General features: G+C 41.3%; 1 protein-coding gene across 2 annotated transcripts in view; it reads left to right on the forward strand.

The window, feature by feature from the left end:
• ZFPM2 (zinc finger protein, FOG family member 2) overlaps positions 1–25814 on the forward strand; it is a 444211-nt gene that overhangs the window by 44455 nt on the left and 373942 nt on the right. For both annotated transcript variants that reach the window (XM_040433018.1, XM_040433019.1), the window contains exon 2: positions 25517–25675. In XM_040433018.1, the coding sequence (XP_040288952.1) occupies positions 25517–25675 (159 nt within the window). The remainder of the gene's footprint in view (positions 1–25516; positions 25676–25814) is intronic.

A 25814-nucleotide genomic window follows, 5' to 3' on the forward strand; every position in this document is an offset into this window, starting at 1 on the left:
ATCAGATTGATCCTTTCATTTTCCAAAAGTGCTCTAAAAACGAAAGGTGGAATCGGATTGGTTGCTATGGGAAACTAAGCCAGCTAAGCCAGCTACTAAACTAGTACATGGATTGCAGGATAAAACTTACCAGGAAAGATTAAAGGACCTTAACATGTATAGCTTGGAAGAAAGACGAGACAGAGCGGAGATGATAGAAACTTTTAAATACATAAAGGGAATCAACTCGGTAAAGGAGGAGAGCATATTTAAAAGAAGAAAAACTACCACAAGAGGACACAGTTTTAAATTAGAGGGGCAAAGGTTTAAAAGTAATATAAGGAAGTATTACTTTACTGAGAGAGTAGTGGATGCATGGAATAGCCTTCCTGCAGAAGTGGTAGCTGCAAATACAGTGAAGGGGTTTAAGCATGCATGGGATAGGCATAAGGCCATCCTTCATATAAGATAGGGCCGGGGGCTATCCATAGTATTCAGTATATTGGGCAGACTAGATGGGCCAAATGGTTCTTTTCTGCCGACACATTCTATGTTTCTATGTTTCTATGTTTTCCTTTGCACCAGTTTTGATAAATCTCCCACTTTGTGCCTGGTTTACCAGGGAGCTTCCTGGTGGCCGACTCCCATTGGAAACATTGGGGGGGGGGGGTCATTCAAATGTATGTATGACCTCGCAACCTGCCACGTATATGGTCGTGGCTATGTCTCCTTTTCAGCACAAATCCTGTGAGTAATACTCCAGGATACTTCTAAGCCAGTTAACCTGGCAGGTTCCTGGCATTAAAGGGGTTGTCACACAAAAAATATTGCACATTTTTCAAACTGAACACTTTTGTAACTACGTGTAATCATAAATTTAGTATAGCCGCCGAGCTATTTAATCAACTGTATCGGTATAGCGCCACCTGCTGTCTGTTCTTTTGCTTATTTCTCCGTCCACCTCATTGAGGTGGTCGCACGTGCTCAGTTGAAACCTTCAACTGTCGCCAGCTGTATCTCCTGTTAGAAGCTGTGGGGAAAGAGATACAGCAGGAAGGACACGCAGCCTGAGAAAGGACACGGCCACTGAGCTGCCAGCCTGAAATAAATCCAGCAGAACTATTGGAGCAATGAATGGGGGAGGGAGATCTCTGGTTCCATGTGAGGTACAGGGCTGGTTCTAGCTTTCTTAGAAATAAATGGTAATTTACTATATCATGTCTGATTTTCATTTTTTTGCATCCTACAAAACCACCATATGCTAATTATGGCTTCTCTGTCCCGATTGGCTGAGTGGTACCACATGGTCCCAGCTGTGGCTTCAAAAGTGTCGTAGCTCTCAGGCACTGTAGGGGATGTTTTTGATCCCTCTGTTAGAGTTTATGGCACTGTTCATTGGGGAGATGACGCCGGCTGAAGCACAATGCCATGCACATCCTATAGAGGATCTATATCAAAGAGTCACTGTCCCTGAAAGAACGAAACATCAGTATTTTCACCATCAGCCAAAGGGTCCATTCACACGTCTGCAAATCTGTTTTACGGAACGGAATTGCGGACCCATTCATTTCTATGGGGCCACTTACGGGTCCGCAATTCCGTTCCCGAAAAAAATAGAACATGTCCTATTCTTGTCCGCAATTGGGGACAAGATTAGGCATTTTCTATTATAGTGTCGACGATGTGCGGTCCGCAAAATGCGGAATGCACATTGCCGGTGTCCGGCTCAGCGGATCCGCAAAACACATACAGATGTGTGAATGGACCCTAAGGCAGTGATAGCTAACCTCCGGCACTCCAGCTGTGGTGAAACTATTACTCCCAGCATGCTCTATTCATTTCTGTGGAATTCTGAGAACAGCCAAGCAAGTGTGCATCATGGGAGTTGTAGTTTTACCACAGCTGGAGTGCCGCAGGTTAGCCATCACAGGAAGGCCTTCTTCACACGTCAGTGATAGTTATCCAAAACCAGGAGTGGATCCTCTACCAAGATAAGAACCACCGATGCAAAATACTGACCAAACCACTGACGTGTGAATAGGGCTTTCAGGAGAACGCCATAGCGATAGAACTGCAAACCGTGCCAAATGTCAGGGTCAGCTTTGCTGCATCTGTATAATGGCCATTTACTCGTGGTGACTATATTATAAAATGCTAGGGAGAGAAAAATATTGAATCAAATAGAGAAAGATTTTAATGGATACAGTATCACTGCAGCAATTACTGCGATGTTAAACTGGCGTGTCAGGAGTCAGGACGCATTTCTGTATCACATGTCAAAAACTGCTGAAATAATCTGAAGGTATGAAAAAAAGGATGATTTGTGACCTAAATACAAGTGCAAATAAACCAAATTAGTTGTAATTTAAATATTTGCTACTTGAGTAGGCAGCTTGGTTGCAGGACATTATGGCATATTCTGTATTTTCTATCATTTTAAGATAGATAGATAGATAGATAGATAGATAGATATGTCTACTTACTTCCAGAGACTCTCCGCTCACATCCCAGATTTCACCTCCATAGATGAGCAGAGGAAACTCCACATCCTACTGGGGGAAGAGGAGTCCACTGTGGAGATCGCTGCCCAATATGTGTCTACATGTCACCAACTGAGAGGAAGAGGAGACACCATGGACTATTATACCCCCATACTGCCCCTTTAACCCAACATTTATTTATTTATTTTATGCACTCATATAGCGCTACTATATTCCACAGCACTTTACAGACTTTAGCATCCAACTGTCCTCAATGGGGCTCACAATCTAACCTCCCTATCAGTATGTCTTTGGAGTGTGGGAGGAAACCGGAGAACCTGGAAGAAACCCACACAAACATGGGGAGAACATACAAACTCCATGTAGATGTTGTCCTTGGTCGGATTTGAACCTAGGACCCCAGCACTGCAAGGCACCAGTGGAAACAAATATGGAAAGTGGTATCTCCTAAGAAAGAGAACCATGTGTCCACCACCACATTCAATAGGTGCCACTGGCGAGAAGGTACTCTTTCTGGAGCTATATCTCTTTGCATATATCATTTTTACCTAGAAACTGGAGAATGTCCACTTTCATGTGGTGGGCTGTCCTCTCCTGGTTGATCACCATGAGTGCAGAAGTAGACTGTGTGTCAGGTCTTCACAAAGAATGACTTTAAGCTAAGATTAAAACCAAGAGGCTTTCCAAATAGTCACAATTTTATTTCATGGACTTTTTTTTTCATGCCATGCTATTGATTAAAGCTTTGTGTTGCATTTTGTGTCTCAATTTTCGGGGGAAAAAAAGTCTCAACTTGAGACACCAATGCCCCTTCACAACGGTAAGGAACAATAGAACAGCTTCAATTAAGAAGCTGAACATCAACCCCTGGCATCTTGTGCTGTTGTTCCATCTTTCTACTTGGAAACAATTCATTTGTTTCTTAATTACGAAAAACACTAGTAGCATGAAAAATCTGCTGATGGCACCTGCATGGCAATTAGGTGAGAGGGAAGGAAGAGCGAGGCCCCCACATTCCAATAGAACCACGGTGAACTTGTGCTGATAAAATTGAACTGACTACCCTTGCATAAATCCAGGCTGAGGGAAGTGTACTGTCATTATGGCTAAGACAATATGCAAACTATCTTCAATGAAATCAAATTGCCGGAGTGTTTTCATTTGCATGTATTAACTATTAACATAATGAGGAGAAGTGACATTGGACCCGAATTGTGCGTCTGTTTGGATTGATAACTCTACTGAATCGGCAAGTAGACGGCCAAAAACCCACACCACCAGTCAAATCTGTTTTGAACTCTAGATTGGAAGGCACACGTGAACGTGCTGGGGTTCTGAACAAAGCCGGGTCTTTCTGATGGCGATTTGTCAGGACGGACGCCATCAGATTACCCTGTCTGCTATAAATAACTACATTTTTTCCATTTGCTACCAGTGAATTAATTAGCGGTTTGCATGTAGAATTCAGTCAGTGCCATCCTTGCCATGTATGATTCTTTTTTCCCCCCCTAAGGATGAAAACTCAAACTGTGTAGTCAACATTCTGCCCTATAAGAAAGATCTTCAAAAATTATCAGATTTATTATTGCAAAAAGATTTTTTAAAAAGCTTAGTTGTCATTTTGTTTGGATACCGTAACCTTATGCAATTCTTAAAGGGATTGTCCGGGCTTTTACTATTGATGACCTATCCTCAGGAAAGGTCCCATAGACATACAGCAGTGGACATGAAGACAGAAGAGAGACAGCACGTCAGCCGCCTCCCCGTACAGCTGATCGGCAGGGGTGTCGGGTGTCGGACCCCCACCGATCTGATATTGATGACCTATCCTGAGGATAGGTCATCATCAATATTAAAAAGACTGGACAACATCTTTTAAAGGGTGTGTCAAGTCTAGGAGCCTACAAAGCCAATGTTGGTAACCTGGGGCCAAAAAAAATAATAAGCTCACATGCCCGCGGTCCCACCGTTCTTTCAGCACTGCCCCATTCCTGAACACTTCCGTTCCACTTTGAATTCACAGGCCTCAGCATGCAAGTAACATGCTGTTCTAGCACATGTGAACACCGAGGCCAGTGATCGGCTGCAGTGGCCTTGTCTGGCCTGGAGGGGCCTGAAAGTGGCTAGGAAAGTATTTTTTTTAAAATTTTCTACAGGTTACCAATATTGGGGTTGTTGGCTCCTAGACTCAACAACCCCTTTAATCCACTCTAACCAGCAATTGCTTTGCTAGAGGGCAGCTGGAGGGACAATCGGGTACTGATTGCCAGAAGTGTTGCCAACAAGCTTTTCTGCCTTGGCTGGGGTATTCAGACATATGTCTAGGGCAGCAAACGTAATCTTTACCCCAGTTGATGGAAAGAGTGGCTATAACTTGTCTGTAGACTGATTCTCTTAGGAAAACTGTAGACTGATCCTCCCGAAGCAGCTGTGGGAAATTTCCCATTGACAACATCAGAGTTAAGGGAAATGAAGTGAAGAGACTAATGTACATGCTAAGATACCTTCAAGACACATCACGTATGTATAGTCCAATGAAGGTCAAGCCAACAATCAAGGCACGGTGAATTGTAGATAGCTGCATCCACTAATCCAAGAGAAATAGATCAAGGACCAATAGTTTGACATTTTTACCTTTTTACTGATGTCATGTGGTTCATAATTTGGTAAGATATCGTCTATGTCTTTAAATAGTAAGCCTATTGACCATACACCTTCAGTAGACTCACACAGATTATCGCTAACGAGTAAAGCTCATTAGCGATGATTGGGCAGTGTAAAAGTACCGCGGATTACCCATTGAATGAGCGAGACGCTCGTTCTTCAGCTAATCCGATCGTTGGTACGCACACAAAAATGATCTTTTACCGGCAGCAGATCGTGCCGTGTAAACACGATCTCCTGCCTTGAAAAAACAAGTCGTTATGAGGAAGAACTATGGCATTAGTGATTGCTCCTCCCCATCTCTGGAGGAGATCACTGCATGTAATAGCAGAGGTCTCCTCCACCAGCGATCAGCAGATTGTCGGGAAGGAACGATTACTTCCCGACAATCTTGTGTAATATTGTCCTATGTAAACGGACCTCAACTGATACACATGTAGACTCAGCTCAACTGAATAGATGTGTTCATAATATAGAGAGGGAATAAGCTGCAGACAGACAACTCTGGAGGTGGAGTATCTTCCTCTAGAACAAAAGGATTGGACATGTTGAAATGTAACTGCCTGAACCTTCTTTCACTTAACATTTTCCACTGAGAGACAGCGAAGACACCCCGTCTTCACTTTCTCTCAGTGGAAAATGGCAAGTGAAAGAAGGTTCAGGAAGTTACATTTCAACATGCCCAATCTTTTTGTTCTAGAGGAAGATACTCCACCTCCAGAGTTGTCTGTCTGCAGCTTATTCCCTCTCTATATTATGAACACATCTATTCAGTTGGGCTGAGTCTACATGTGTATCAGTCATTAGATGGATGCCAGGTACTGCCAAAATCAGCGGGACTCGGCTAGCATTTAAGTAATATTTATGGCCACCTTAGGCACTCAGCAAAGGCAGAATACTTCCTTGGTTAAGTACAGATCTTTAGTAGGCTACTGAAAACAGTCTTGTGCGTGAGTCCTTATGTGAATTTATTATTTCTTCACAAACTTTACAGTACAGTCTTTAAATGCCCATTTTCGGTGAGGCAGCCAAAGGAGTGTCCTGTCAATCAAGTCTTTGTGACTCAGAAACCCACTGAACTCTTGACAATAATTATTTGTTGATGGCTATTGGCAACTAAGGCTACTTTCACACTAGCGTTTCTATTTTCCGGTATTGAGATCCGTTATAGAGTCTCAATTACGAAAAAAAAAGGCTTCCGTTTTGTCCCCATCCATTGTCAATGGGGAAAAAATATAACTGAACAGAACGGAATGCTCCAAATTGCAATTCGTTCTCATACCGGAGAGCAAACAGTCCTAGGATGCATCCTGTACTCTGACACAATAGAAAACTGATGCATCCCCCATTGACTTTCAATGGAGTTAATGACGGATGAAGTGAATGGGTCCTCATCCAAGCCGCCAAAACTGTGGCTCGGATGCGGACCAAAACAACCGTCGTGTGCATGAGGCCTAAGGCTACTTTAACACTAGCGTTATTATTTTCCGGTATTGAGATCCGTTTTGTCCCCATCCATTGACTTTCAATGGAGCTCATGACGGATCCGTCTTGACTATGTTAAAGATAATACAACCGGATCCGTTCATAACGGATGCAGATGGTTGTATTATCAGTAATGGAAGTGTTTTTGATGAACCCTGCCGGATCCAGTAAAAACGCTAGTGTGAAAGTAGCCTGACAGAGAAAGGTCTTCTCAAGGTGCAACAGAAATAAACTCATATGGGCAAAAGAAGTTAGATATAGGCACTAACCTTTATTTTAGGGACAGTAGTGGGTGCACGTAATGTCCCCTTGATTGAACCACTATGAGCATCATACTTATGACTTTTTTGTGATAAAGGCCTCATGCACACAACCGTATTTTTGGTTCACATCTGATCTGCTTTTTTGGCTTTTTTTGGATTGCACACGGATTCATTTCTATGGGGTTGGAAGAAAAAACAGACATCACACGGATGCCTTCCATGTGCTGTCCGCATCGATATGTCCGTCCCACAAATTACAGAATGTGTGCTAGTCTTGTCCATTTTGCAGATAAGAATAGCCATTTTTTTATAATTGAGACTGAGAAAATGTGGCTTGCGGACTGAAAAATTGAAATGGTCATGTGCATAAGGCGTTATGTTATAAAGTATACAAGTAATAAACATCAAAATCACCTGTAAAATATAGGAAATATATATAGCCCTGTGAACTTTAGTTTTATAGCTGTAATGGGTGCACATAATCAGTGGCGTACCTTCCATGGAGGCAGACCATGCAACAGCTATGGGGCCCAGAATGAAGGAAGGACCTGGAGCTGAACTACTTTCTTTCTTTTCACGTTGTAAAAACGCTGCATTTTCACGAAGGCACCACTAGAGTGAGCTCAGATGATTACAGTAATTGTATAAATTTATATGCAGTGAGCTCCCCCTAGTGGTGGCTGCAGGCAGACAGCTTTGTAACAGAAGCAAAGTAGGAGATTTATCAATATATTTCTGACAGTTGTCTGGTGCAACATGAGATCCATATTTATGAAGCACCTACTCCACTTTACTAACAGAATTTGGATAAAGTGAGTGAGGCCAGAAAGGACTTTTTGTTTTAATAAAATACTTCTGCATAAAGGAAAAAAGGGTAAATTTATCAGAAATCTGGGTGTTGAGCTTTGCAGTCTGCATTTCCCCGGAGTGATTGGCATATGTGTACTCGGAAACTGCGCTGGGCAGTGGGCCCATACTATGTTTTGCTACGGGGTCCTATGAGATCTGTGTACGTCCTTGCGCGTAATGTCCCTTTGCTTGACTCATTATGGGCACCTTGTGTACAACCGGCATGGTATACAGGGGTGTACATAAAAATCATTGGGCCCCATAGCAAGAATCTGAATTGGGCCCTCATGTGCCAGATAAAGCACGTGATTTTCATTGCTGTGCTACTATGACGGAGCAGAAAAGCGAAAGTCCCTAGCGCAGATGTGAACAAAGCCTAGTAAACACCTATGCTGCAACAGAACATCATAAAAGTGATAAGAGAACTACAAGTCTCATCATGATCAGGTTAGACCTGTTTCCCACTATCGGCACTAGTTTCGGCAAGCTGTTCTGGTGGAGTATGGCCTGCCGGAGCTCTCTGGGTACTCCGATAACCTCTAGCAATGCTGGATCCAGAGAGCTCACTGGAGCTACTGCCTACGGTGTAAAACAGGTGAAAATTAGTGGGCAATACATTGAGGGGTAAAAGAGAAGAGAACTACAGCTCCCAGCATGTCCAGGCTGTTATTATGGAACACAAGTTGACATTACAGGGAGAGTGTATAAGAAGAGATAACTACAACCCCCAGCATTACCAGACATTATACAGCATCAGTGGAGATTATAAATTGAAATAACTACAACTCCTAGCATGCACTAACTGTTATTGTAGATGAACATTACATGAAGGTGGCTACAGTAGGACAAAACTACAACTCCCAGTATTAGGATGCTATGGGCTATCCTCCAGGCACACACAGAACTTCCTCCCCTTGTAGTCTCACTACATTTTCCTCTCAATGGCTGAGCTCCATCGCTCTGCCCTGGTCACATGACGATGACATCATCCCAATTCCTTCAGCTGTAAAACTACTGACTCTGTATGGCTGCCCTGATCACATGCTGATGACATCATTGCAGGTCCTTCTGCACAGCTAGCTAGGTTGTCACAGCTAGCTATGTAAGTGTTAAAGGGAGTCTGTCACCACATTTGAGCATATTAGACTGATCAAATAGCTTTATATGTGCCACCCAGAACTTAAAAACTGTACCTTTGTTGTATCTAATGGAGTTTTCTTTCAGACAAAAATGAACTTTTAAGATTATGTAAATGCGCCCTCTCAAGTGCCCAGGGCGGCGTCTCAATCATCCGAGCCCCAGGCAGCACCTCCTCAACGGCTCATAACCCCACCCTCCGTGTGCCTCTGCCCGCCCGTTTACTCTCCTCCTCTATCCTTTTCCACTGCGCTATGAATTTGACCGCGCAGCCGCAGTGGAAAAGGAGAGAGGAGGAGAGTAAACGGGCGGGCAGAGGCACACGGAGGGCGGTCATTTTTGGCTGAAAGAAAACTCCATTAGATACAACAAAGGCACCGTTTTTAAGTTCTGGGTGGCACATATAACGCTATTTGATCAGTCTTATATGCTCAAATGTGGTGACAGACTCCCTTTAAGGAAAAAGTAAAATATGCATCTAACCCTATGAACTCTACTTTTGGAGCTGTAGTGGGTTCTCGTAACTCCTCTTGCTTGACCTAATAGGAAAATCTTGTAGATTGCTATGCATAGTGCCCCCATTTTATGAGTTTATGGACACAAATTAGATTGCCTTGACATAAATGTCTTTTATTCAAAGATGTCACTGCTCTCCAAATATAGAGGTTTCTTTTCTTTCTTCTAGTATTAAAATGCGATACACAGCAAGCAAGGAGAAAAACAGGGCTTACAGATAAAAAAGCAAAAGACAAAACACGAAAAATAAAAGTTGATCTAGAAAGAACGTTTTTGAATTCTAAATATCGTCTCTTTTTGATCTGCCGAAAATATGTGTAGGATTTTTGTAAACAACCTGATAATGAAGTAACCATGTTAAGGTGGGGTACTTGGAAGCAGATAAAAGTAATTACCATTCAGTTTATTAAGCTTTTTTTCTAGATGTGATATTATTTTAACCAGAAACAGCCTCTGAAATTGCTGACTTGAAAGCACGGCTTTGCAGATAGCGCGCTTGAAATGAGTCGCAGTGATTTTTTTTTTTTAAAGGGGGAGGGCTGTTTACTTTTTTTTTTTTCTCCGCAGTATTTATGATAAGTGGGGTGTGGATGGAATGTGATTAAGATATAATAAGCTGTGAAAAAAAAACTAACTAGTTAAATATTCATGTATGCCACATTACAACAAGAAAGTACTGTAATGTACCGAAATCAGCAATTGAACAGCTGCGTTTTAAAGGACAGTACTTTGAATGTCATTTGACGATTTGCTTTCAATTAGAAGTAATTTACAGAAAGATGCCCACAAGCTAATCTTTACAGGATAATTAAGTTCCATTTTCTTTACTTTTAATTAAAAAGCAGAAAAGATTTAGCTGATCCATAAAAAAAATGTTCTGTTTAAACATTCATCAGACTTCACACTCATTTTTTGGTATTTGTTGTAGCTAGAGCAGATGTTATCAAACCTGAAGGCTGTTCGGTGGTTAAAGCCTATATGTGTGCAAAACGAGCGTCTATCGGTGTCTAAAGTGACAAATTGCAACTTGATAATGTTAACGATGACATTTTGATTCAATTGTTTCCACTGAGGTAAGTGGCGCCAGACGTAGCACTCCTCTTAAAGAGGTTGTCCCTTGGAAAATATTCATGGGTCTGAATACTTTTGTGATTGTATAGAATAAAAAAATTTGTGTAGTCACTGAGCTATTCAACAAAATGTATCTGTATAGCGCCACCTGCTGCTCGTTATTTTACTGATCTCTCTATCCATCTTGCTGAGGTGGTCACACATGCTCAGTTGTATCCTTCAACAGGACACACCACTTTGCAAGGAAATGCTAGTTTCAAATAAATCAGTGCAATGAATGGGGAGGTTTCTGTACCCATGTGAGGTACAGGGCTGGTTCTAGCTTTGTTAGAAAGAGATTGTCTAACAGGTTCTGACAGGCTTCCTCCTCTACTGAAAGGATCATACTTACCTCCTCCCTGCTGCTCCTGTCCCAAACGCTAGCTCCTGTGTCTACATATTACCTGATCTCTGCCACTCTGGTCTTCAGCGCTGGGTCCAATATCCCCATTTTCCAGATGGGGGTTTGGTCTCTTCCTCCTGGGCATAGGCATGATCACGGTCACCTAATCCTCTTCAGACAACTGCTGGCTTCAGCAGTGATGTGACCACAAGAGACACATCAATGTTGAAGCCAACCGTTGGCTGAAGAGGATAGGGTTCCCATGTCCATGCCGGGGAGGAGGAAAACAAACCTCCATATGGAAGATGAAGACATTGGAGCCAACGTTGAAGACCAGAGTTACAGTGATCAGGTGATCCATTCAGTATGGGGCCCATATACCTTCAAAAGCTATCCCTCTGACCCACCCCTCCCACCCCAAGTATGATCATCTCTGCTGATCATGCATGTGTTCTCCCTGAGAATAAAACAATCAGCCACTAAAATTTAACACACCCAACCCTTGGTCTCCGGAGGCCCCCACACCTAAGATTGTCACCTGATACTGATGGGTTCAACTTAGTTTATGCTACTGCCTTCACAAAGCCTTGGTAGTCGGCTGTGCTCATACATTTTGGTTTTCCGAATTTGTGGAAAAACTGCTGAGGATATGGAAAACCGCAACAAAAAATCGCAACGTGGCCACAACATGTGAGCCCAACTTAAGGATGTGTTTCTTTCCATATTTCGTAAAGGATGAGAAGACTTGTTCCTGGCTTTGATTTCAAAAACTGCACCAAAACACCTGAATGTGGAATCCTAGCCTTAGGGTCAGTTCACATGCTGTGTGCAAAGTTTGACAAAATGAAATTTTTCTGTAATTGTGTGCATATTGCAGAAAAAAAAAGTGATTTGACCGTGATGTGTGGACGTAACTTAACATACACACAACACACATGCATAGACGTTTGTCTGATCAATTTAATTGTCAGCCAAAGATTCCTTGGCCAACAATTATTGAATATATGTACAGATGTAGCAGGGGTAACACGCACACTCTTAACTCAAATTTCTTAACTCATCGCGTTATCTTGAAACAAAATCCATTGGAAAGCAATTTCTTCACGCATTTAGTTGCATTTAGTTTAGATAACATGTCTCATATAAAGCATGTGTGTTAACCCTGCTACATCTGTATTCATCCTAGGGCTACTTTCACACCTGCGTTAGGAGCGGATCCGTCTGGTGTCTGCACAGACGGATCCGCTCCTATAATGCAAACGGTTGCATCCGTTCAGAACGGATCCGTTTGCATAACCATGAACAAAAAAAAAAAAAAAAAAATTTTTTTTTTTTTTTTTTTTTTGTTCATGATAATGCAAACGGATCCGTTTTGACTTTACATTGAAAGTCAATGGGGGACGGATCCGTTTGAAAATTGAGCCATACTGTGTCATCTTCAAACGGATCCGTCCCCATTGACTTCCAGTATAAGTCTGGACGGATCCGCTTGAAGATTGAGCCATATGGTGTCATCTTCAAGCGGATCCGTCCCCATTGACTTCCAGTATAAGTCTGGATGGATCCGTTCGCCTCCGCACGGCCAGGCTGCAAGCAGCGTTCAGGTGTCCGCTCACTGAGCGGAGCGGAGGCTGAGCGCTGGCAGGCAGATGCATTCTCAGTGGATCCGCCTCCATTGAGAATGCATCAGGGCTGGACGGCTGCGTTCAGGACCGCTCGTGAGCCCCTTCAAACGGAGCTCACGAGCGGACACCTGAACGCAGGTGTGAAAGTAGCCTTAGATGGATTTGCTTGGTCAACATGAATGACTACTTTTCCAGCATGCTTCTTTTTGGAGGTCACTATGGTGATATTACAATATACGTAGCCTCTTTAGCTGTAGTTGGACATGTTATTCCTCACTTGACTTTGGATTTTTATTGTAGTGTTTAAAGATTATGTCCACCTTTGCTCAACAGCTTTTATCATTCCAGAGCATCTACAGGATTGACCATGGCTGATAAAAGTCTAAAATAATATCATAAGTCATGCTCATCTTGCTGGTCTCTGCTTTTTGGTCCCTCTTTACACGGAGGAATTGACCAAGCGGGTCACCTCTGTGGGCACTGATTGACTGAGTGGTCATTTCCTGTGTGATGAGATGGACCAGGAAGCAGAACTGGTGGGGAACATGGGAAGCATGCAGTAGGTACGGAAGTGGCGTGGGATCAAGGATTACTTATTTTATAATTATCTGAACCTAACACCTTTAAGCAACTTGGCAAATAACAGATCAATAATCAACAGTTTTATGTATACAGCTTCTGTGCAGAGCTATGTGTTTATATGGCGACAGACTACAAGCAAACCCTGTGTAGTCTGATCCTGCAGTTGTACTCATGTCTGTCTGTCTCCTACTTCTTGTTGACATATATTTGCTTGGTTATCAAGAATAAAGGTACAGATGGGAGAAAATAAGACTGCAGGACTTGTCCCCAAAGGATATCTTTATTTGGCACTGATGTTCCACGGTTGTGACACAGCTGCGCTATGGTTGAGTCGCATACTGTCCGAAAATTTAAAAAAGTGCGTTTTTCATGCGTTTTTGTTTTTTCAATCCCTGCTATTTTGTCTATTATATTCATTTTCCAGGAAAAATGTACCCACGCCTGTATTTCGCGTCTCGAATTCGCATTACGCGATTTTTACATTGCTGATTTTTCGCATTCAATAAAATAATCTCGAATTTGCGAAAATATGACGAATATTCTACTAAATATTCGTGAAATATTGCTGGTGGGACGCCACCGGCACCAGCTAAACGACAAATCACCTAACAGCACCAATTGTATGAATTACTAACTGAATTACTAACTTCTCAACTACTTACCATTTACTTACTTTTGTGGATGAACTATTAACTATTTAATCATCTACCAATTTGTGATGTATACATGAACTTGAGTGGTAGTGCGGATGAATTACCAAAAACTAACAAAGTGGTATATATACAGTTAACTGAACTGCATCATACTAAGCTTGAATTGGGATTTTTATATTTTTATTATATGTTTTTTGGTTCTTACTATATTTTACTCATATTTCTAACTATATTGTATTATTTGGGTAATTTAAGTTTGGGATTTTAGTTGATAATATATATAACCTGTGTATTAGAATAAATGTGGATTTTATCTAATTATCTGTGTTGGACCAGATGTTGAGTGCCATCCTACTGTACCCACAAAAAGATTTTTACCAGAAATTATCAATTATAGGTTTCATTTATTATACTGAAATACGCCCAAATTAGGTATTTCGGGTGCAGATGGTGGCGCATCGTTCAATTGCGCCGCTATCTGTGACTTTGCCCTACTCACGTCAGGTCTAAAATTGTGGGCGTGGGTGGGCCGGCAGGCTCGTCTCATTTACTATTTTCTACGCCTGTTTCGGTTGTAGAAATAGATCTAAATGTAAGACAGCTAAAAAGCTGTCTTACATTTAGAACTGGCACTGGATGCACCAAAGTTATGGAGAAGCCGGCGCCTCTTTAGAACTTTGGCGGATTCACCGCCAGCTTAGGGCGGTTAGATGTTGTATGCTGTTACCCGCTTCTACCATATGACCAAAGCAAAAACCATGGTCTCCACCCTATTTTAATATTTTTGCTAATCATATAAGTATTATATCTACTCTTCATCATCCCTGAATGGATACTGAGAAGGGTTAATGTGAATGTGTAGTGCACACATAAGGAGCTGCAACGATGGAACTGATCACCAGTGGTTTATACACAATGTATGGCAGCTACTATATGCAGATGGTGTGATATATTACATTACAAGCCGGTGTGCTTATAGGGGCTGATATATAATATATGCACAGCCTTCATCAGCTAATCATAAGAAATGAGAGATTCTCACATCACCACAATTAAACACATGGCTGCCATAATTCATCTCACAGTTATAAGTTATCTAGAAGTGTTGCGCAACTAAGACGGAGCATTTCTGTGATGTTACTGGTGAAAATGCAACTTTTGCAAGAGGTTCCCAGGGCTACAGATATTGATGATCTATCCTCCATTGAGGTCATTCATTTTAGAACGGTGGGAGTCCGCCACCCCTACTGATCAGCCGCTTCGGGCACAACTAAAACTGTATAAGTGGGCCCACAATCAAGAAGGGAGGTTACTGATGAAAAAAAATCTAGAATATTTGCAATTCTGAATATATAGCTCTATATTCTAAATCTTCTCAAATTCTCGAAGTGCCGATATTCGCAATAAAAATTTGAGATTAGAATACTCGCGATTAACACTAGGGCCGTCATGTGGACATTTCGATGTCAGTGTAGGTGCGCATTACTCTTGTGTAGTAATGCAAGCAGGGACAGAATACTCCAACTGGAGAGGAGGGTGGGAGACGTAAGGAGCATGCTCGAGTTCTCCAGTCCAGTCGGATAGCTAATCTGCTGTTAGTCATGTTAATTCTTTAATGGGTATGACATGATATAATGATGTATGTAAGTCTGCACATCTCATCACTACGATAACAGACTTATTCTATACACTAGGATGTGTATGTTAAATAAGTAAAAGTGGCCAAAGGCAGCGGAATTCCCTAGACCTTAAGATAAATTAGGCTTTAATTACCCATTTTACATGCATGACAACATTTCCGGCTCTGCGCTACCATCTGTTCAAATCTCTCTTGTTTATTTCTGTTGATCCCTTTTAGTAGTGACTGACCCAGTTCAAAAATTCAAAATGTGTCTGGAATATATATATATTGTACGTGTTCATTTATTGTCTGTACATATACACTACTTAGGCATTATCAGCACTATCTGGGCCCATCCAAAAGCTATGGATACAATCAAATAATCCAGATCTTCCCAGCAGCAGAAGAGTGGGATGTTTTTGTCAGAGGCAGTGACCTCTACAATTGTGACAATTTTGTCCGCAATGAGAGAAATTTTATATATATTTTTTTCTCCAAAACAGTACCTCGCTTGTCGGATAGCTTTGATTGGTGATCGCATAGGTGATCTTTTGATCGCCTCTATGCAATGCAATGTAGTATTCTGTCAGTGCTATACTGACATCCACCAGGCATGGCTTGGGCCTTCATTAGGTTCCAGCCTGCCGTGCACAGGCATCAGCACCCCACTATCCCATTCGAGGGTGCCGATGGGAGACAAGGGAGCCTGTCACTACTTAGATGTCACAGGCGCTATGGACCATAGCAAGTAAGGGGTTAAACTGCCCGGATCAGTGCTTCTGCCATTATGGGTCATTAGAGTAGGAGCCCAGCTCTCATGAGCGTGGGTCTTGACCATAGGTTGGGATGCCACCATAAACAGGTGGTGGCCCAGCCTAAGTTCCCTTAGCATATTGGTGGTCACTAAGGGGTTAAAAGAGAAGAGTAATGGTGGAGGCTTTATGCGACTCCATGGCGTAGAGCCTGTGCTGTCAGATTTGCTCTGCATGAAACTCTCTGAATAAAATTGCCTTCACTACATTGTCCTACAGATTATCAAACTATGAAGAAGCTCTCCCTATGTTATTGTAATAACCTCTATATTACTATGCTGTATCCATGTATGACATGTGTGTATGTAATTACTTTTAGGCCTTTAGAACTGCTTGTCCTCCTTTTGTTTCTGGTTCATAACGACAGAAGCCAGTTTTCAGTTTTACACTGCCTTATAATGTTTGATCTAGTTCTTGCAGCCACCACTAGAGGGAGTTATGGAGCAGACTGCATACTGTGGTGTCATTGTTTTAAAAATAAAATACACTATGTTCCTGAGCTCCCTCTAGTGGTGGCTGTAGCCAAACAGAATTGTATTATTTAACTGTTTGCCTGTACTGTGGATAGAAAGATAAAGTATTGTATGGTACAGCTGTACATACTTCAAGGCTTAAAGCACTTTTGGTCCTTTAGAAATTCGAGTCCGCCATTTGTTTCTGGCCCATAATCCCAAAAGCCTTTCTTAACACCCCTTTGATTAAATATAAAACATGTTTTATGTTACCTTTGAGTTTTACACTGCCTTAAAATGTTTGATAATCTAGTGCTTGCAGCCACCACTAGAGGGAGTTTCAGAGTTTACTGCCGACTGTGTTACTATTGTAGTCTATGTAATAGACATTGCATGCATTATGCTCCTAAGCTCCTCTACTGGTGGCTGTAGCCAAACGGAATTGTATCATTTGGCTGTTTGCCTATGGTGTGAATAGACAGGTAGCACAAGTATTCTATGGCATATAGATGTTTAGGCTTCTAATGCTTCTAGAACAAATATTAGAAAGGGGACATTAAAAGGGAGCAAAATAATAACAATTTATTAGTGCTAAAGGGGATGGGGGTAAATACCTATAGGAATCATAGGATATAGAAACAACACCGTCTAGCCAATTGGTTACACCTTCGTGAATCAACAGGGGTCCTCACTAGAGTGGTGTAGTGGTGGCCCACTGAGGTGTATCCACCAGATAGATGGACTAATATGTTAAAAGAGTATAGATCCACCGCGCACAGAATCACTGTAATACTATGAGGGCAGGGGTACTGACACTCAATAGTTGTGTACGCTGGTGGATTACTACAGGAGTGGTATAATCACTGGAGTAGTGTTAGTATGGGACACACCATCCATCTGGGGCATACCACCCACAGCACACATCTAACACTGACCAGTGACCATGGTATCACTGGGCAGTCAGGGTTAGTGCAGGGAGCGGCAATGTATTATACCAGTAACTCCAAACACTATCCTAATGTGGATGTGTTAATAACACAGGTGAAGGCTTCTGCTGTACCACATACATTCAGCAAACAGCCCACCCGCATAAGCTGGACAACGGCTCTACGCGTTTCCGTGCACCTTATCAGTGCACTTCATCAGGAGCCTGCGTAGCTGAGACACCTTCACTGCCTAACCCGATACCCTAGTATGGGAATCGGCAAACTAATTGAAGCTGTGAAGCTGTGACACCGAATCCTAGTGTGGAACACGGTGCACCGCTTTTGATAAACATAGTTTCGGCATTGTAATGGTTCTAGGCCCTTAGAATTTGTTCTCCACCATTTGTTTCTGGCCCATTATCACAAAAGCACATAGCTGAAAAAAGCCAATCTTAACACGCCTCTGATTAAATATAAACCAAAGATAGATAGATAGATAGATAGATAGATAGATATGAGATAGATAGATATGACATAGATAGATAGATAGATAGATAGATAGATAGATAGATAGATAGATAGATATGAGATAGGTCAATAGATCGATGGATGGAAAGACGGACGGACGGGCGAACAGACAGACAGACAGATAGATGGATAGATTGATGTAAAGATAGATGGATGGATGGATGGATGGATGGATAGACAGATGGACGGACAGACTGGCGAACAGACAGATATAAAGATGGATGGATAGATAGATAGATAGATAGATAGATAGATAGATATGAGATAGGTCAATAGATCGATGGATGGATGGATAGACAGACGGACGAACAGGCAGACAGACAGATAGATGGATAGATTGATGAAAAGATGGATAGATGGATGGATGGATGGATGGATGGACAGACAGACAGACGGACGGGCGAACAGACAAACAGATAGATAGATGGATGGATGGATAGATAGACAGATAGATAGATAAATAGATAGATAGATAGACACACAGATGGATGGATGGATGGCTAGATAGAAAGACAGACAGACCGACCAATAGACAGACAAACAGATAGATATAGATAAATATGGATAGAATACATTCATTGTGCTTCCAGTGTAACATAACTCATTAATCTGCCCAGATTACCACCCCAGCTCCTGGTATCGTGTACTTAGCTGCGGGCCCGTTGTCGGATCATACAGTGCCATGTACAGCCCGGATGTAATCTGTGATGTTATACAAACAAATAAGGAAACTGGTGTGAATTTCAAGAATCAGCTGCTACAATAATGACAAAATTCATCTTTTAACTCGGTGGTACATTTCTTGGCAGAAGAGACCTCCAGGTTTCCAGTTCAATCCCTGTGATTCTGTGTTGCAAAAATTGAGACGAGAGACTCAACGAGTGTGTGATCTTATTAGAGCCGTTGGCAGGGTACCCTGTAATCCTTAGGAAATAAAGCCTCGACTACTCAATGTGAAAGGAGAAACCCACCATGACGTTTGAACACGCGAACCTTACTAAACACTCAGCAGCCCCCACATTGACATTCATCCTACCAGCTCTTTGTATGGACCTCGCCGAGTCTGCTGCGGAGATTCTTGGCTCTTACCTTTTTTTTCCTTCTGTTTTAATATAGATCTTGTTTTTGCAATTTATGATGCTCTTAGCAATTACAGGGGGCACGCGTTCAGAAGAGAAAATCGATCTCCAGTGTGTAAATGGAATATTTCAAGTCAGGGCTTTAATCTGACTCATATAAATGTCGTTTCCTGTATTGATTCAGTAGCTGAAAGAAGGGTTGTATCTACTTAATAAAACACAACAGGCAAATTCCCTGTTGGATACTTGAAGCAGGAGGCCGACGTGTTCTTTATAAATGGTGGGACTTTGTTATAAAGATGTGCACTGCAGCTTTTATTTCAGCAGTGTCAGGGGGGTGAATGTTACAATTATGGGGCACACACTCTGTTTACAGAAGGGACACCCACCTATCATTCCTCAAATTTTTGAATGAGAAAATGTTCATTAGTGATTTCTATTTTATTCATTTATATATCACCAGTGCTGTTCAGGAACTTTCATCAATCACATTGGTCTCTGTCCCCACGGGGGCTCACAACCTAAATTCCAAATAAGTCTACCAGTATGATATTGGATCATCAAGGAGGCTCATGCAAACAAATTGGTGGGATTTGAACCCAGAATCCCAGCAGTGAAAGGCAACGATATTAACCACTGACAACCCGTGGTCTGATTGATGTAGGATGACTTCTCTACTGGTTTTACACATGAGGCCCAATGGACATTTTACATGAGGCTCCATGGGCATTTTATTTGAGTCCCAATGGGTATTTCACATGAGGCCCATGGGGAAATTTAAATGAGGCCCAATGACTATTTCACATGAAACCCAGTTTGTTCAGTAAGACCCAATTGGAAGTTCACATGAGGCCCAATAGATTTTGGACATGAGAGCCAATGGGGGAGATTTATCAAGACTGGCGTACCCAAACACCACCCTTCATCTCCCTACACATCTCTGTCCTACTGTGCACCAGAAACCGAAGTCTATGCCAGCCAGGGGCCAGGTACAGACTTCAGCTATACCTTACGCCTAATTCTGGTGTATGTTATAGTAAAACCAGTGGACTGTGCAGAGCCCCACCCATCCCACTTCAGAAAAGTGGCGAGAAACCTACCAAGTCACAAATTATGGTATACATATAATAATAGGGTAAAGTGCTTAGTAAATTCCCCTCACTAGGTCTTTCACATGAGGCCCAATAGGCATTTCACATAAGGTCCAATGGGTATTTCACAAGGCTCAATGAGTATTTCACATGAGGCCCAATGGGTATTCACATGAGGCTCAATCGGCTATTTACATGAGGTCCAATAAATATTCCCATAATGCCCAATAGGTATTTCACATAAGGCCCATTGGGTATTCACATGAGGCCCAAAGGGTATTTTTTATTATTGGAAAGAAAATTTAAAGTGGTACACTATATGGTACATGCAGCTCAGAAGAGTTTTGCTTATAATGTTGTGTGATTTCCAGAAACTGAGATCTCAAAGTAGGACAAAATAAGTTCAGGTACTCAGTAATGAGATGCAGCTGGATTGTCTGGTTTGGAAGCCCTACTTTATATAGCCTATTAGGGAATTTTACTGAAAGTGTGGAGCGTCAACGAAACACAGAATCTTTCACTGTGTGTGAACCTCAAATATCTATAGAGTATACAGGCAACCCACTGATTTCAATGGGAACTTTGTAATACATTTGGCCCAGGTTTATACCGAGAATGCAGTACAGCCCAGGTGAACACACGCAGCCCCACTTGCTGCATGGTAAATGTAGAATATGTACGCTGACGAGTTATGGCTGATCGGGGTGTGCATCACATTTACAGAATACAAACTACTGTGGACTGCACGCTGTCGTCTTTAGACACAACCAGAGTAATACCATGTGGAACTTGAATTACCTTCTGAAATATGTTGCTTGCTCTTGACAGGAAGCAAGGCCATATTTGCAATAATGACCACCTATGAGCTTAGTTACACAAAGTCAAAGCATAATCAAGCACATGCTGTCCCACACCCTTTCTTAGAAAGGGAGGTCTCTATTTCAAATATGACCCTGCCTTCCCTCAAGAGCAATCAAAATTTACTGAAATCAATATGATGCATACAAGTCCTCAATAACCCTCACATACCCTCCCAACCCTCTAAATAGAATTTCCTAGAATTCCCTCGGACTCTGATCGAGCGCATTCAGACAAAACTTGATAGAGTGAAGATCGCAAAACTGGATGCTCCAGGAAATTATTTTGAAGGCCGCTATCATTTATACAAAACACATACACTTCCACTTTTAATATGATCCAAAATTATACTGTTATATTTGTCCACGTGGTTATATCATTTTTGAAATTTTGGAACCAATGGAAGAAATTTGGATCCAAATTCAGCTTTAAATAGGTTTGTCTCCTAATGATCCTGTTATTGTGTCTGTGAACCTGTACTTACAGGGTGACCCTCTGGTACTCTGTGGGTCAGTCAGATCCTGTATGTGATTGTATGTAAATTTTGGGCATTAATCATGAGAATGGTGGTCCACGGGTATCTTGTGTGAATGGACTATTAGTGACCACTGTTTTATTTACTTCTATAGGACTACTAGAGATAGCTGAGTACTATATCCAGCAGTCCCACAGATAAGGAATAGAGTGGGGGTCATGTATCATTCATATAAGGGACTCAGGGAACTCTTTCTCATAGGGGTTACGATGGTCATACTGCGACCAACAATATAGATGAGTGATAAATGTTTTTTGTGGGACGACCCCTTTCATTTTTGTGGCCGCCCAAATTTTTACACATTTCTCTGTCGGTTATATTCGGCCTCTGCATTAAACTATTTACTTAAGATTCAAAAAGAAAAGTATCCATGTCTTAGTCTTTATTTTCACTCTTAAAACAAGGTGGCTCTTCCTGTAAAATGTCAGGCATATTTTGGCCAGCTCAAAAGAAGGCTAAAAAGTCTTAATAAAGGCTTCTTCTATCATAATAGCAAAGATAAAAAAGTTAAGAGCGTACACGTAAATGAAAGCAGAAAGGTCTTTGAAAAATTTATACACCAGTAGAATTAATACTGTCATACAGAAACATGTCAAAAGACCCAGCAGAGAAGAATATTATTCCATTTAGAAAAAAAAATCAAAGGTTTTCTTCTTTGAGTGTAAAGAAACAATTTGAATAATTTTTGACCCTTCCCGCAAAAGTCGGTGGGTCAAATTGAACCTACTATTAAAATTCTGTAATATCTTCCTTTCGTTAGCATTTCAAAACTCAATTTAAATATTCACAGAGCTCTTTTTAATAAACTTAACAATTTAAATATTCAGAGCGCTCCCTTTTTTAATAAACTTAACAAAATTCAGGTAATTTTCTTCAACTTTCTTGATTGAAGAAAGGCAATAGGTGCAGATATAAAATAGATGTACAGCTACAAGCAAAAGAAATCAATTATATATAAGAAATAACATAACACATGGAAAGAAATTAATCAAAAATTTTCTAGTCTATGATTCTCTACTCTGCTACCTGGAGGCTAGGAATGTAAATGAAAAAAGCAACATCCTCCTGTAGATAAGAGAAAAATTAATAAAAATGTTTCCATCCTACAAGATCCCCTGATGCAACCCGTGTTAAAAAGTGAGTGTCTGCAGGAGGAACTTTACTCATTTTAAATAGATTTTTAGAAGCTGGAGAAATAGGACTTTTATTCTCACTGTTAAGCTCAATTACATAAGGCTTATGTGGTCTTGCAATGTCCACAGAACAGACATAGCTTCATTAAAGAGCTCTGTGGGATGTTCGTGAGCCTTGCTTGTGAAGTCCTGTGGTGAGGAACTGTACAGCATAGCTATAGGTTTTCTTCAGCTGAATGTATCCATGGAAGCATCCAAGTGGAGTTTAAGGACATTGAAGAATGGGTTGAACAGATAAAATGAGGAAAAGTTTCTTATATGATACGATGTGTCCTTACTCATAATCTTCTGAAAAATATTTGTAATGTTTATAATAAGTTTGGGTTGGGGAAATTGTCACTAATTCTAGTAACCCATCAACTGATCTTCTTCATATGTGAAGTCATAGATGAAATTCAAGAAGGAAACTGCACTAGATGAGAAGTAGTACACATCATCATAAGCAAGCAAGATAAGCAAATTGCTCAGAATTAGATTTTGGTTCAATTTGGCCAAATCAGTTGACAAATTTAATGATTCAGATCCGAAATGATTCTACCTGAATTGAAAGTGCTCCATTTGGCCTGAAAATTTGTGTATGACACTTTGAGGACTCCTATTTTTTTCTTTCCAGTCTTTCAGTTTTTTTCTTTATGTCTTATTATTTTTCTTTCTTTCTTTCTCTGTCTCTCAGCTCTTTCTTCCCCCCCTCCCAAAATTCACCTCAACTGAATCACCAAAAATTCAGATTCATGTGCAACTAAAATTTTTTTTTTTTTTTGGGTCTAATAGAAATCAATTTGCTCCTCTCTTATCATGATGCTATGTTTTTCTCCATTATTGATTCTGCCTCATCCTAGCAAATAAAGGAAGTGCTAGGTTGGGTACATAATGGTCACCAAGTAAATTATCCACATATTACATTGCTATTGGAGGGGGGTTTATCTCACCAGTTTTTGCAACCTTCTCCAACCTTGATCCAGTACTGTCCATGTTGATAAATGACCTGGGTAGGCATGATTATTGTTGAAATGGCGGTGTGTGCCTGTCCCTGTCTCACTTCCTTGGTAAGGGATGGGCACACAGTAACTCACCCTGCTGCTTTTTCTGTGCCGGCGGCCATGGCCCGCTTACCCTCCGCTGGCCATCAGCAATGGGTCATACCTCCAGAGTTCCATGTGTCTTCTGCAGGCCGCTTCTCTGGGAAGGCCCCCTGGACTGTCTGTAGGGCACGTGCGCATGTGGTCCTAGGTTATTTGAGAGCCAGTGCACCGTAGTTTTCTCCAGCCAATGGCTAGTCACTTGTTAATATTTTAGGCACCTTCATCTATGGAAGGGTGCCTAAGCTTTAGGTTTTCTAGCTTGCTAGTAACCACTGAAGGTATGTTATTATTTTATCTGCTCGCCTACTGATCTCTGCCTGTTTAGCGACTGTGACCATCCACTGTCTGACCTGACCTTGCCTGTTTACCATATTGATCCTTTGATGCCTGCCCTGACCTTAAAGTTGTTTCACGTATTTGCCCAAATGCTGCTTGTCCTGAGCTCTGGCTGTTTTCTGACTATGAGTATTGCCTGACCCTTAAATGCTTTGCATTTGTGTCTCTGAGCCAATCACATCGGGACTATTCCAAGAGGAAGAGGCCTGGTGGCTCCCTGCAGCGAATGGTAAAAACCATGGGAAAGGCAGAACAACACCCTTAGGTTTAGCCCAAAGTGAAACCGGTTAGTTGGCATGGTATTTCCATACCCACTGCCCATATAGAATTAGATAGCTCACCTTCAGTGTTCTCAGTCAAGTTGTTGGCTACATCAACATTTGGCCAAAACGAGTATATCTGAGGTCAGCCCATTGTTTGTGACTACTTTTAGATGTTAGAGCCCAATGAGACTTAGGACAATGTGACAATATGAGGCAAGAAGGAAGTTCCGTTCCCTTCATGTAATGTTTCAGTTTGTTCCTTTCTATGATCATAGAACAAAATATAGAGCACTAGCCTGTGACAGCTCATTATGGTATGCAAAATGAAATGTCTGCTGCAGTCATAACATCAAAGTGGTTTAGGATATAGCATCATGGTGGTTGAGGATACGTGAAGTATCTCCTACGGCTTCAAGTAAAATAATACTTTAATATGTTTTAAGCAAGTAGGCATTCTGTCTTTAAGTAGGTAATTATAGAACTGAAAACACAATTTGATTTTATGACTTGCACATTTAAAGAAGCTTGTTTGTATAAATAGGCTATCATTGCTTGAGATGACAAAGTTCATACATTTTAGAAGGAAGGTCCACTGTCACAACCAATTTTTTGGTTTATTGTCCCGATGCCTTTACAATGCAAAGTCAAGCATATTTGCGAATAGTCTTAATTAAAAATCTCCTACTGTTTTGGGTCTACAGCTCCTACACAGACCTTTGTGTCTTCAAGGTAACAGACTACGGACAGAACCATTTGCATCTTGAATGATCTTGGATTCATATTGCCATCCATCTGAGGACTTCCCTTTAAGACTTATTAATCATTATTATTAAGGGTGACAGATCACAGTTCCTCTCTGTCTTCCAGTATGTAAGGAACCACATTAGTAATGAAGTGTTCTTGCGTCATTGTGCCCTCGTTGAGCCCCGGAGCCATCACTGCCTGTATCAATAGACAAAAAGTTAAAGTTGTGAACTTTCTAACACGTGTATCCTGTGGCCATTCATAACGTTGAATTTGTTTGATTTTGAAGGGCCCCTGGAAGATGCTATTGAGGATGAGGAGGAAGATTGTGTGTCTGAGGAAAATGATATCATCACAAAGGAAGATTTTCCACTGGAAGAAAGTTTCACAGCAGAGTTTGAGCCAGAGAATATGACCTGTGAAGATGTGGAATATTTCTGTAACAAAGGTATTGTATCAGCCAAAGTACAAGCAATATACTGTATTCATCTGTAATGTTTAGTTATTATCTATCTATCTCATATCTCTCTATCTATCTATCTATCTATCTATTATCTATCTATCTATCTATCTATCTATCTATCTGT

The sequence above is a fragment of the Bufo bufo genome, chromosome 5, assembly GCF_905171765.1.
Source record: "Bufo bufo chromosome 5, aBufBuf1.1, whole genome shotgun sequence".
NCBI classification, from domain to species: domain Eukaryota; kingdom Metazoa; phylum Chordata; class Amphibia; order Anura; family Bufonidae; genus Bufo; species Bufo bufo.